We start from the raw sequence: 13701 nt of genomic DNA, 5'->3' as shown, positions 1-13701 counted from the left end.
CCTTCTTGCGACAATGTAGCTCAGCTAGATTCTGAACTTCATCTATATCAACGATAACTACTTTCAACGATTTCTACTACTTTCTTGTTCAACGAATCTTGATTGTTTTCTTTCTGGATTATAGATCCAATTATCAGATTTTAATGAATGAAAAGTAACAATTGCCAATAAATGTCTGTGGTAGCCAATAAAGATATCCCAATATTATGTTAGAACATTGTATTACGCAGTAAAATTATATAAAATATACATAACTGCATATTTATATATTTATATTGTATATTTATCAAAAATAAGATAAAAATTATCGAAAAGTATAAGCTAATGAATATGAAATTAAGCAATGAAATATTCAATACTTGATATAAGTATATCAGATAATATTCATTAGAAAATACTATTAGTTTAAACTCGCGGAAATACTGTATTAAGTATACTGAAACTGAACAAAGAAGAAGTTAATTGTGAAAATGAAGTTAATCATTGGTTTGGCGTTATTCTTCAATGTTTTAACAACACAACACAAACTGGTAAATAGTAAAAGATTATTTATCATTGTTCCTGTATCCTATTATAGTCATCAAATCGTATATCAATCATTATGGAGGAAGCTTCACGAACGTGGGCATGAACTCGTGATTTTAACTTTAAACTCGATTAAAGATCCAAATTTGGCGAATTATACAGAAATCAATTATAATATTAACCATGAAAATGTAATGAATATCTTCAATAAAAAACTAAACAGAAGATTTACAGAAATAGAAGCTAATATGCTTTTAGATACATGTCGTCATGATCTTATTGAAGAACTATTAAAGATTCCAAATATTCAAAAATTATTTCTGTCTGAGAGCAATGAGAAATTCGATGCAGTTATTGTGGAGACTTTATCATCTCCGATTTTCTATTTACTAGCTCAGAAATTCAATGCTCCTTTAATAGGTAAGATGTTGAATATAATATCGGCAAAAACGATATGACGATAAATTAATATTTTTCATTAATTTTTGTTTGATATTTATAAAACAATTGTGTAATGATAATTCTTACAGGTATCATGTCACTACAGTTACGTAATATTGAACGATATTTTTTGGGAAGTCCAATATTGCCATCGCATCTTTCGAATTGGGAAATAGAAGATATCTCAACTAATCCAACTTTCTGGCAAAGATTGAATAATTTCATAAACACCTATTATTACATGTATTACTGGCTTTATATCTTCATTCCTATTCAACAAATGCTAGCTAACAAGTATTTAGGAGATAATGTACCCAGTATCATCGAAGCTGCACAAAATATGAGCCTTGTCCTCGTCAATTCTCACATGATATATTTATATTCCCGACCAGAAATACCCAACGTTGTTTATTATAATAACGGTCATATTTCCAAAATACCGCCAACTTTGCCCATAGTACGAATTTGACATAAAATTTATAAATAATATATTTCCATTATTTTAAAATATGATACTTACAATTAAAGAAATTCAAAACAAATATATCAATCAAGATTTTTTATTTTAATTGATGAATTTATTTTGCACATTTTATTATCATTAATATTATTATTTATTCTATTATTTTTTATTCAAAATTTCTATTTGCCTTTAGGATTTACGTATATTTCTTGATAATGCTACAAATGGATTTATATATATGAGCCTTGGTTCAACAGTAAAATATGATTATTTGATGGAAAATACAAAAACACTATTTTGGAATGTACTCTCCAAGTTACCTTGGCCGGTAGTATGGTCGCGAAGTGATGCAGATAGCATTAAAAATTTCTCATATCATTTCGATAAAATATTCATTTCAAAGTGGGTTCCTCAGCAAGGCATTTTGGGTAAGATAAACGTGGTATACAATAAGAACAAATATTTTAGAGATATGAGAATAATAAAAAATAAAACAATAATATCAGAAGAATTTTTATGTGGATCGTCTACGTAGTAAATTGTAAAAGAAAATTGTGATAATTTATTTTTCCTTTTCTCGTAGCTCACCCCAATATTAAATTATTTATATATCAAGGTGGCCTTCAAAGTACCGAAGAAGCTATATATTATGGTGTGCCACTTATAGGAATACCAATAATATTCGATCAAGACTATAACGTAAAAAGAATGGCTACTTTGGGTGTCGCGAAACAACTTCATCTGATTAATATTACCGAAAAAATATTTAATGATTCAATTTATGATATATTTAATAACAGAAAAAGGTAACTATCAATGCCATTTAAACTCATATGTAAATATTTTTATGCAGAAATTTAAAAAAAAAAATTGTTATTCTAGATATAAAGAAAAAATGTTAGAGCTTCAGAACATCATCAATGACGTTCCTTACGATACATTGGAAAATGCCGTGTGGTGGATCGAATATGTTATACGTAATAAAGGAGTCTCGTATTTACAATTTGACAAAAAATATAAACCATACTATCAACGATACGATATAGATATTATCGTAGTCTTATCAATATTCATCACTTTTCTAATCCTTTTTCTGCTATATATTGTATTAACAATCTCGTCGTATATAATAATACGTTATCGATTCACAAAAGAGAAACTTTCTTAATGTATGTTATAAATTAATAAAATTTTCAAAGTGTTATCTATAATCGATATAAACTTGTCTTCTATTGTAATCAATAACATATTAAATTGTATTATTTTAGATTTATACTTGCATTTATTACGCCATAAACAACGTTATATTACATTATGATTTAATTTTGTCTTAATATATATATTTTAATAGATACTCATCTCGAAATATGTTCCATAAGTTTTTTCCTTTTTTTTTTTTTTAATGCGAAATCAAAAGACGATATTTGTTGTTTAAGGTTGATTTACTGTGTAACATATGAACAGTACTGTTCTATTACTTTCTTCCATTTCCCAGGAAGACTCATTATGCCCTCTTTCCAAAATTGTTGAGATTTACTTGCAAAATATTCATCGAGGTGCGTTTTTATTTCGTTTTCGGATTTGTGACATTTATCACGGACATTTATCACAATTTTTTAATGAGAGAAACAAGTAATAATCAGATGAGGCAAGGCCTGGGGAGTATCGAGGATGAGGTAGAACGTCCTAATCAAATTAAGAATTTCTGTCTTACGGCCAACGCAACATGCGGTTTTGCGTTGTCGTGATGAAAAACGACACCTCGTCGGTTCACCAATTCTGGCCGTTTTTTGGCTATGGCGACTTTCAATTTATCGAGTTGAATGCAATATTTTGCAAAATTGATCGTTTCACCTTGTGGAAGGAGCTTGTAATGTATTACATCTTTCCAGTCCCACCAAATGCATAAGATCTTTCTTCGGATGAAGTCCTGGCTTCGCAACAGTTGAAGATCAATTTTCCTTATACCAACTGCGTTTTCGATGCACATTTTGATATAAAATCCAAGTCTCATCTCCAGTGACAAGCTTCTTTAAAAAAAGGATTTTTTTCATGTTGCTGAAGAAGCAAATCGCATGTAGAGACGTGGTTCATAAGGTTGATCTCTGTCAATTGGCGTGGAACTCAAACTTCATACCGATTCACATATCCCATCTTGATTAAATGACTATGTACCGTTGTCCTGGAAATATTAGTGGCATCCACTATCTCGCGCACACCATATCGCGGATTTTCAGTGAGCATACTCTTGATGAGGTCCGTATCTGTCGTTGCTGGGCGGCCGCTGCGGTCTTCATCTTTCAAATCAAAATTGTTAGCTCTTAATTTTGTTAAACCAATTTCGAACGATTCTAATAATTGTAGTATCACTCCCCTAAACGGTGCAAATCTCGTCTGCAGTATCCTTTGCACTATTACCTTTTTTAAAGCAATGAAGCATAACATGCCGCAAATGTTTTTTTTGACTATCCGTATTGAACTGCGTAGAAGAAGATTTTAAAAGAGACTTTGTCACCAACGAAACGTACTTTGAAAGAACTGTGAGACGACTGAAATTGATGCCATAAACGGACAATAGATAAACCTACATGTTTACTAACATAGCCGGCTCGAGGTCATACATAGCGTGGCGCGGAATAAACTTATGGGACATCCTAATATTTATAAAATTAATCCTTCTATCAATGTTTTTATTTTTACTTGACTACATCTTTCCAAACTACTAATAATTTAGATTTTCGAGTTTATTCTGATTGAAAATTTCAAAGATCTTTCCTTAAGATTTAAAACGATAGAAACGAAGATAAGTATGTTATTTTTTTATCAAAACGACGGCGAAAGGTAATTTTGGAAACATTTAATATATCGATTTTTTAATATACTATAATTTATGGCCAACAAAATTCGCGAAATGAAATATCATCGTATATCTAAAATTGAGAGACCGTAGTGAGTTTCTAACAGAGTTCGATGTTGTAATCGTGAAGTTAATAATAGGTTCTTGCATTTACCTCTACCAAACACGTACAAATGCCCTGTGATATCGTAGATTATTCTAAACAATCGAAGGAAAATTACATCGTAGATGTGGTAATACAGAGAAGTTTATTCGATGTATCTCACGAGGAATTCAATTCATGATTGGCCTTCTATCTATCCCCTTGCCAGTCTACGTTATATCGTTATTACTATTCCACTTGCAAATGCATGGTCTATTTCCTATCTCGAAGCTATCCACGATGAGAATTTCGTACGTGACGATAATGATAAAATGATATAAAACTATGGTGTAATTAAAAAATCATTATCCTTAATTTAATTTTATCTCAACGTGTATGGCATTAAATGAAATTATCTATAAATTTTACTCCAATTACGATCTTCTACGATTAAATAAAAATAAAAAATAAAAATTGTCGAATCGATCAAAGAAAAAGAAAAAAGAAAAGAAAACAATTTTTCTTCAAAATCTCTTCCGAAGGGAGAAGGAAGGAAAACAAAAGATAAATTCTAACAGGTTTCCTCCTTGGACAATTTTTATTAGACTTCGAGTTTCGACTTAGTCATTCCCATAGGAAAGAATGTAGACGGGAGCTTTGAGGAAATTCTACGAATTCTTTAGAGCTTTGCGGTAATACTATCCAGAGGGATGCGAAACGTTACTTCCGCAACGTGGTATCCTTTAACCGCTACTACTAGTCAGAAAAGCAGATTCCTTTCCTTTTCGTGCTTAGCGGTAACGTTCCGCTTTCTTTTCTTCATCCCAAACAACGCGAACAAACGTATACAATATCTTCTCATAGATATGTATGTAGTTATCACCAATATTATTAAACGTTGCAACTGAAATATAAAAACTACGAATGAATCCATTTTACTCGATACTATATCTAACCAAATTAATTTTACTAGATCTTACTAAATTAATTTCACAATATGAAAGATAAACTTTAATGTACAAAAGTCGATAATCGATCGATCCAATTGAAATTCGACTACGGGATCTTGAAATAAAAATTCCCAAAGCAAGTCACGAGACGAAAGATTTCATCTACGCGATGTGATAGGAGGATAAAAATAACAATGATTGGTGGAAAAGGAATTTGCTATCGACAGTGTAGAGAAAACATCGATAGTTCCAAGGAAAAACATCATCCTTCGATCACGTTCATCCAAGCAACGAGAATGTGGATGATAGAGATGCTAAAGGAGAGAAATAATGAAGAAATAAAATGATTGTTTGTGTGTGTCTATGTGTAAAGGAAATGGAGATAGTGAGAGTGAACAAGTCTATATTGCAACGTGAAAACGCGTCACCTTTCGGTAACCGTACTCTCAAAGTGTTCTGGACTCATCAGCCAGGGTAACACCCAGCTTACACGTAGCGCCTGACTTAACCCGAGCTTCTCTAGAATCTCGAGGAAACTTTCACGAAGTAGATTACCCGCGATACCTATCCAAGGTGCACGTATTCTAACAGAGCCTGTCTTCAAATCTACCGACGTACAACTCCTCTTCCTCCTCCTCCTCTTTCATATCCTCCTCCTCCTTCTCTTCCTCATATCTCCTTTACCTCTGTCTCTTTCGTTCCATCTCTAGATAGAGATCGTTATTCAAATTGCAATATTTCTATGCACGTATATATATGCGTGTACTATCTATGAAGTGGAAACTAGCGAAATAATCTCATACGTGATTCTAAGAATAATAATTTTTACAATGTTTTCCTTTCTCTTAAAATATATAAAATGTGAAAGTGAAACATCTACGAAAAGTTTCATGATATTTCATGAGAATTTTATATTTCACTTTTCACGATATCGTGATCATAATAAACTCTCTTGGGTCGTGTCTAAAAGTCGGATTACGCATATAAATTGAAATCATATGGCGAGCGATAAGGTTCAAAGATCCTACGAAGTATTCGAAGGAAGTTCGATAAGGGAAAATAATAAAGATCAAATTCATGAAGAGCTAAACAGAAAGTGAAAATAATAAAGGAGAGAATTAACAGGAGGTATCGGTTATACATACAGAAAGGACAGCGTGTTCGTGGCATTCTATGTCGGCAAAGTTTCTCCTTTGCCTTAGCGTGCGATGCGTAATGCATTATGTAAGATTTGAAGGGAAGGTTGGCGCCGAGCTGTCTCTCTGTTTGTCCGATGTAGCGTCACGACACGTTCTCATCTTGATGACTAAACCATATAGCATCGTCTTATGGCGATACGAGGGATGTTTCGTCCCAAATGTAATATTTGACTATTTTATCGTATTCAGTTTTTCTCATGTTTTTTTTCTTTCCTCCTTTTATTATATAATAAATTTCCTTGGTAATTCAAAAATTTAATTAGTTAAATTAAATTCATTTAATTTGCAAATTAATTCGACAAATATCGGTAATCGTATACGCAATGTATATCACGTATAATATGTAAAACGCAAAACCAAATGAAGAAACTGGAAATCTAACACCATGGAAAATATTGCTTCCAACATTGTACCTGTTTATCGATTGCTTCAGCTACTAATTACAATAAAGTTTCTTCTCTCTTTCTCGAATCACATTAAAATATAACGAAAACTCTCTAGATCTGATACTTTTTCTATAATTATGTTATTCTACCTAGGAGATTGGAAATTATTCCAGTAGAAATACAAAATAATTGATCTCATTGATTTCTAGTTGAATGTGAAGTCAAAATTAAACACTCTTATTAGGTAATTAATTTTTAATTTGTTTTTCGAGTCCATTGATTTGACCCAATATGTCCAATCAATGTCTTTGATCTTTTATACTCATTAATATGGATTTCAGTAAAAAAACTTTATTAATATTCTAAATGAAATTAGTAAATTCAAAATAAGAATATCACTATAAGAATAAATATTTTTATTTATTTACAACTTCTTTCCAATTTCATGACATCTAATATAGACATGTCAAACATGAAGAGATGGAGTCTACGGAGCGATCAGCACGCTTCTGTTCGAGCCGATCGGCGTGCCGATGAAGCACTTCCATGCGAGCTTCCACACGTGCAAGACGTGTTTCGTAACACTCTAGGTGTATGTTATGTACGAAATGAAGGCATTCGATACAGTATGGCCTATTGTATAACTTGAAACGGGCTCGACAAACCTTCGACTTGATGTACCATGCCAATGTATATTTTTTATAGAATCCATGCCAAACATCTTACGGTTGGATTCTCACGGTGGTACCCTAGAAGCATACAATCAAATCAATCAAATAAGGACTCTTCAATCATGAGAAAAATAAACGGCATCTTTATACACTTTCAACTTGATATATAATACTTCAGACTAACATGACTTTTTCTGATTTTTATCGATTATTATACTACCGATTTTTTTTTTATTTTTGTAATTAATATCTTACAATAACAAAAGAAATTTTACCAAAAAGATTTACGTACTTCGTTGTAAAAATTCATCTGAAACTAATCAAGAAAACGACAATGAAATTCCGAAAAACTAAAAGATCTATAAAAAATTAACAAATGAAAACATTCTATGAACAATCAAAAACCATCGCTTAAGCGTATATTTAATGACGCTAACAACATCATCTATACAGAAACGTAAAAGTATTTCCAGTGTAATCTGGCGAAAGCATGATCCTAACATAATAGTCGCCTCACGTATCGCATAAAACTCTTTTCGGTAATTTTTATGTGCTTGGATAAAATGTTTGTTACCGGATATATATTTCACAATTTTACGACACTCATTTATTATATCTTCTCGGTTCATTTCGATATAAGATCTTTTATAGAAAAATTTATCGAGAAGTTCTGTCTTTTCTTCGCGAGAAAAAAAAATTAAACAAATTTTTTCTGGTAATAATTTTCCCGTTAACTTGATAGCTCTTCAATTGTGATACGTGTACTACATTGTTAAAGTTTTCCAACATCTTTAATGATTCGTTAACATCGCTAATATGTTCGCATAAAATCATTGATAACTTATGTATAACTATATATCTATAACTATGTATGACATTTGTCTCTCTCTCTCTCTCTCTCTCTCTCTCTCTCTCTCACACACACACACATTTTTCCCTATCTATTTTTTCCCTCTTTGTACTTTTTTTTTTATCTTCCGATCGAATTACCCCCATAGCCAGCAGCACGTTCGAACGAGAGCCGAATGTATTTTCCTCGAAATTGGATCGGCTGAGTTTGTTCATGAGGAAGCAAATGTTTCGTTGCATGACCAGAACAAACAGTTTGTTCACGGCTATGCTTCGCACGATCCGCGTAATGCTTTTAATTTCTACGTACTCTGCTTTTCTTGTCATTGAAACAAACCGAGAAAAACATACTTCCCGTGGAAAATAAAATTTTCAAACGATCCACGAAATCAAAAGCGAAACAGACTTGCCTTCAAAAACTCGACTATCCTATATCATTTAACAAAAGTCAAAATACGTGAATGAAGTTTCGAATTTCGATGTCCTTTATTAACGTTTCTTTAGTTAGACGATTCGTGTATACTATTATCCTATATAAAATATGGAAGAAAAAATGATATGAAATATTTCGAAACGAATGAAAATGAACGAATAAATAAATTACATGGGAAAAAGAAAAAACACAGCAATGGGAAATAATGTCACGTTATTAAAATCGATGACAGCGGTATATTTATACACATAAATATATATATATATATATATATATATATATATATATATATATATATATACGTAGACCTTCAATATAACATCCCCAAAATGATTAAACAAAAATAAAACATCTTATATCTCATATGTGATATCATATTTCAGAACATTTCCAAGAAAAAGATATAAAAATATCATTTGTTTTTCATATGGACATTGTATGAAAAGAACGACCATTGCAAAGTAACAAGAGGACTCGAATTGAAGATCGAAAGGAAGGATTCGCGGGTGAAGCAGAATGATAAAAGGCGTAGGACCAACTAGCAGGTGTCACGTAAATCGTACGTGTTACTTCGTCCGACGAAGAAAACGTTCTGTCGTTCCTTTCCTACTTTTAACATGTTCCACACGTTGAAGACGGTAAGTACACGCACGTGATGCCACGAGAAAAATATAAAACCGCACGAAATTGTTGCTCCCTTGACGGAAATAGCGTTCGTCTTACTTCTGGAATTTAGGACGTTTTGCGACGTTCATTATTCAGTGGCGGTCTCACTTAAACGTACCACGTATCTTTCGTGACGTATATGACCGTACACAGAACATAAGTTTTCATGGCGACGAGTATACTTAATATATTTTTTTTTTATGCGAGACCGAATATTATATCGTTTCATTTCTTAAATAAATATTTATTAACTTATTTTGTTTTATTCATTACGGAATATTTAATTCGTTCGAAGAATTTTTATAAGTATAAATAAAACGAATTCATAACTGCAATAAAACTACAAGATCAGGATTGTATTCTCTTTTTTATCGTATTACTATAAAAGTGAGATTCACGAATCCTTTAAATCCCATTTTTCAAGTCGAAATCAATAGAACGATACCTTTCCTTAAAAAAGCTATTTTCTCGTCTTGCAAAAATATACGAGTAATAAATCGAAGAATTCGAAAAATAATAAATACTGTCAAAAATAAAAAAGGAGAAAACATTTCGACAAGGCTTGGCTTTACAAGACTATAAATACTTATCGAATGACACTAGACTTTCCCCGTTTCAAATACAATTTTCGTTCTCTCTTCGCCATTACTTTAATGTTTTGAAAGATCCTGAATAACATCAGGCAGGATAAGTATTCAAAAATGTAGATATATGTAAAGAAAAAATCCTTTACATGTCATTTCCCTTTCGTTCTCTTTTTTCTCACCTTTTTTCTTTCATTCTTTCTTTCTTTCTTATACACGAAAGAGAAAATATTTATGATACATTAAAATTTTCTAGACAAAAAGACTACTTCTGTTACTCTAAAATTCTATCTTGTCTTTCCTGGAACAATATAATCCGCAAGTTAGAATATTACAAAAACAAAAACAAAGGATTACATTTCTTCAGAACAAATTCTTCGAATTCGAGATCCTTGCTTGAGACTTTAGACGATAAACAAAACGATGGATTATTCGGAATCTACCTGCATTATATAGTACATATATATAATGTAAAACTAGTAATAAGAAAACAGTCGAAGGATTATCTTTTGTGTAGCGTTAAGTGATTCAGGATGGAAAAGAGAGAGAGAGAGAGAGAGAGAGAGAGAGAGAGAGAGAGAGAGAGAGAGAGAGAGAGAGAGAGAGAGTTATAAAAGAAAAATGCGACGTTTAATGCGTTTAAACTCGCAGGATGAAATACGATTCGTACTTGGCACAAAGGCTTTTCGAAATGTAAGCAGAATATCCTTGAAACTTCATGCATCGTAATTATATTATATATATTCTCCTTTTCCTCATTTCTTTCTTAATGTTTATTTCATATAAAATCTTCATAAAAGTCCACAATGTATTTAAATAATTTTCCATCGTGATAATTCAGTTCATTTTTTCAACTAGTTCTTGTAAAATATTTCAAAGTGAATCCCTCAGAAACGATCCAACATCGTACAAGTTCAATTTCCAAGATGGCGGAACGCTCAATTAATTCTCAGCTCGAACAATGAACAGGACAAGACGAAGGAACAAGACAATTCGTGCTGCGGAAGCTATCGTGAGGTCAGTACGGCACCTGATGTTCCGGAGTTTGCTACCGATTCACTCACACGTATTCTCACGGACATATAACCCTATGGAATTTCCTAGCTAACAATACGCTCTCGACCCCTTGTTTTCTATCCACAGCTGATACGTTACACCGAATCGACCGCAGTGATCGATCCTCGAAACGCGAATGCTAATTATTCCGGTGGTCCTCGCTCGTGCTTTCTAATCATTCGCAAAGCTCAATTATGCATTCTGCTTTATGGCCAGCCGAGTAACCGGTCACGTTCTCTATCCTGATGTATTAGTCTACAACCGAATGCGTTTTCTCGATCATTTATAAATTCCAAGAGAATCGTCAAATTGCTGAGATAATCGAACGAATTTCATACTTTTAAATTCAATCCCAATCAATTTTCGCTTTATCATCTCGATTATTGAATCTTATTCTATAAGATTATTTAATCGTAATCTACTATATACTGATGAAATTTTCTAAAAATACCTATTTTTTTTCATGTAAATATCTATTCACGTAGTTTCTAACGTTACATGAGTAAATACATACGTAGATATATATAATAAATCTTTGATTAATCGTTGGTCAGTGAACGATCGTTCGGTCAATTATCACAAGCCCCAATTAAACGTCGTATACTCTCGAGTCGTGTTCCGAGAGGCACCATTTCGTCACCATTTGGTCATACATACATATATCTAGAACCTACCATCCATACCCATTGCAAAGCAAATCGATCGATTCTCTCCAAATTACCACGTGATTTTCCATAAATTACGCGCACTCACGCGAAACAAATAGGAGTATGAACCACGGAACGATACACTTAACGCGAAATTAAAAACGATTGGGAAGTCCTATCGCCGATCAGTGACAAATTTATATCCGATCATAAGTTAACGCGCGTACATTCTATTTCGTTGATTCCTTTCGTTGGAGGAGAAAACAGAGCTGGCTTTATTTTTTACACGATAATTGCTCAATTTCAACATTAAATTTTTCATGAAAAATTCTTATGAAAACATCATAAGTACATATTTTCTTCGGAAACTGGGTAGACTTAATTATTAAAAAACAAAAAAAAAAGGAAGAAGAAACCATTTACCTATCAAAATATTTAATTTATCATACGATCAATGTTTATCAAGTTTGTTGAATCATTGTAATCGAAAAGTGGAAAGTGATCGTCATCGTTAGTAAAATCAACTGAAAATAATATATGTCGACGTATCGATGCAGTTATCAGTTTGTCGGATACGCGTTATCGTCTGGTCTAGTAATTTAACGTAATATAGGTGCAAAATTCGCGTCCCACGAGATACACGGTCGAACGAGTGTAAACGTTAATTACGTCGATGACAGAGTAACACCGAGAAGGTGAGGGGAAGACAGGGAGAGAAAGAAAGAAAGAGAGAGAGAGAGAGAGAGAGAGAGAGAGAGAGAGAGAAAGAGGTGGAAGGAGAATAAAGTTACTACGTTCACACCTACCGAAATCATTTATATTGTTTTATGCTCATTATTCATCGCCGTGTCGTGTCCTTTCGAAATCATTCTTTTTTCTAAATAACATATGTACTTTGATAACGTGTATCCATAAACGAATTTTTTCCAACATTATTCTCCCTCCCCCCTCTCTCTACCCCCCCCCTTTAATTTCTCTTGTTCCATTTGCCAAACGTACGTACAAATTAATTCGAAGGATAATAACAAGCAGCATTCGGAGCTTCGCAATTCGAGCGAAGCGTTGCTCTTGTTAGCACAACCGATCCAAAACCTATGTGGTATGTGGCGGCACAGAGCCGGCTCGATTTTGGTGAAATGCTCGTCCACGTGCGCGTATGTAATCGAATTGGAGTTCCGAATTCGGTAGAAAAATTTTCGAAAAATACGAGCCACATACGAATTGAGAGTTAGGAAGAGAGAAATAGAAAGGGAGAGGATAGTGGAAATAATATCGATGCAAAGCTTCGATTCGTCGATTTTCACTACATTCATTCCTATAACCTTTACGATGTGCGAAAATCGAACTGCGGTAGTTTCTTGTCGAGTGCACCAAACGTAATATGGTTTCCCCTTGTATTATGCAAGCTTCATAGAACTAATGGTCGTCACACAAGCGAGATTAATTATTTTTATTCCAAATAATATTATGATAATATTACCAAAGATATATTTTTTTCGATGAGTAGTTATGAGAGACTTCTCGAAGAATGATTATTGTGTGTGTGTGTGTGTGTGTATGTGTCTATGGATATGTCATTTAAAATGGATAAACTTTCATTCTTCTTTTAGTTCCTTTGTATTTCGCTGTGAAAAAAATTTACCAATTTATCGGACGAGATCGTCAATTTGTTATAACGCTCGATGCAATGTCACAACGTCGAAGATGCGAAATTTTCCATATAAAAAATATTTCGATGATATAACAGAGGTCCGTTAACTCCTGCAAATCCTCGATGTTACCTTGTAACGACGTTGACACGAGTTCTTTGCGTTACGTGACATTCCGTGTTAACGCTCGCACACGTTGGGATTTTATCATCGATGCTTCTCTTGGAAAAAGAAAAAATAAGA

At 32.9% G+C, this 13701-nt stretch overlaps 2 protein-coding genes across 2 annotated transcripts; one reads left to right on the top strand and one right to left on the bottom strand.

Annotated features, from left to right (window-relative positions):
• The first annotated feature begins 427 nt into the window (after nt 1–427).
• Nucleotides 428–2698, top strand: LOC124425911 (UDP-glycosyltransferase UGT5-like). The gene is made up of 5 exons (XM_046966968.1): nt 428–945; nt 1056–1423; nt 1623–1857; nt 2013–2235; nt 2312–2698. Exons 1-5 carry the CDS (start codon nt 471–473, stop codon nt 2595–2597), a joined length of 1587 nt encoding a protein of 528 aa, XP_046822924.1. The 5' UTR covers nt 428–470; the 3' UTR covers nt 2598–2698.
• A 421-nt stretch (nt 2699–3119) lies between these two features.
• Nucleotides 3120–3874, bottom strand: LOC124426174 (histone-lysine N-methyltransferase SETMAR-like). The gene is made up of 2 exons (XM_046967558.1): nt 3567–3874; nt 3120–3459 (listed from the first exon to the last, which is right to left on the bottom strand). Exons 1-2 carry the CDS (start codon nt 3872–3874, stop codon nt 3120–3122), a joined length of 648 nt encoding a protein of 215 aa, XP_046823514.1.
• Between the last annotated feature and the right edge of the window lie 9827 nt (nt 3875–13701).

The sequence above is a fragment of the Vespa crabro genome, chromosome 8, assembly GCF_910589235.1.
Source record: "Vespa crabro chromosome 8, iyVesCrab1.2, whole genome shotgun sequence".
Lineage (NCBI taxonomy): Eukaryota > Metazoa > Arthropoda > Insecta > Hymenoptera > Vespidae > Vespa > Vespa crabro.
Note: the sequence above shows the minus strand (reverse complement) of the source record. Positions and strands in the feature narration are given on the sequence as shown.

Bases quoted from the DNA above. Each gene is read 5' to 3' on its own strand.
- LOC124426174 (XM_046967558.1), bottom strand. From the start codon at position 3,874: ATGTTATGCTTCATTGCTTTAAAAAAGGTAATAGTGCAAAGGATACTG. The intron at 3,460-3,566 runs GTATGAAGTTTG...CTTTTTTTAAAG, and splicing joins AAGATGGGATATGTGAATCG to AAGCTTGTCACTGGAGATGA.
- LOC124425911 (XM_046966968.1), top strand. From the start codon at position 471: ATGAAGTTAATCATTGGTTTGGCGTTATTCTTCAATGTTTTAACAACA. The intron at 946-1,055 runs GTAAGATGTTGA...TAATTCTTACAG, and splicing joins ATTCAATGCTCCTTTAATAG to GTATCATGTCACTACAGTTA. The intron at 1,858-2,012 runs GTAAGATAAACG...CTTTTCTCGTAG, and splicing joins TCCTCAGCAAGGCATTTTGG to CTCACCCCAATATTAAATTA.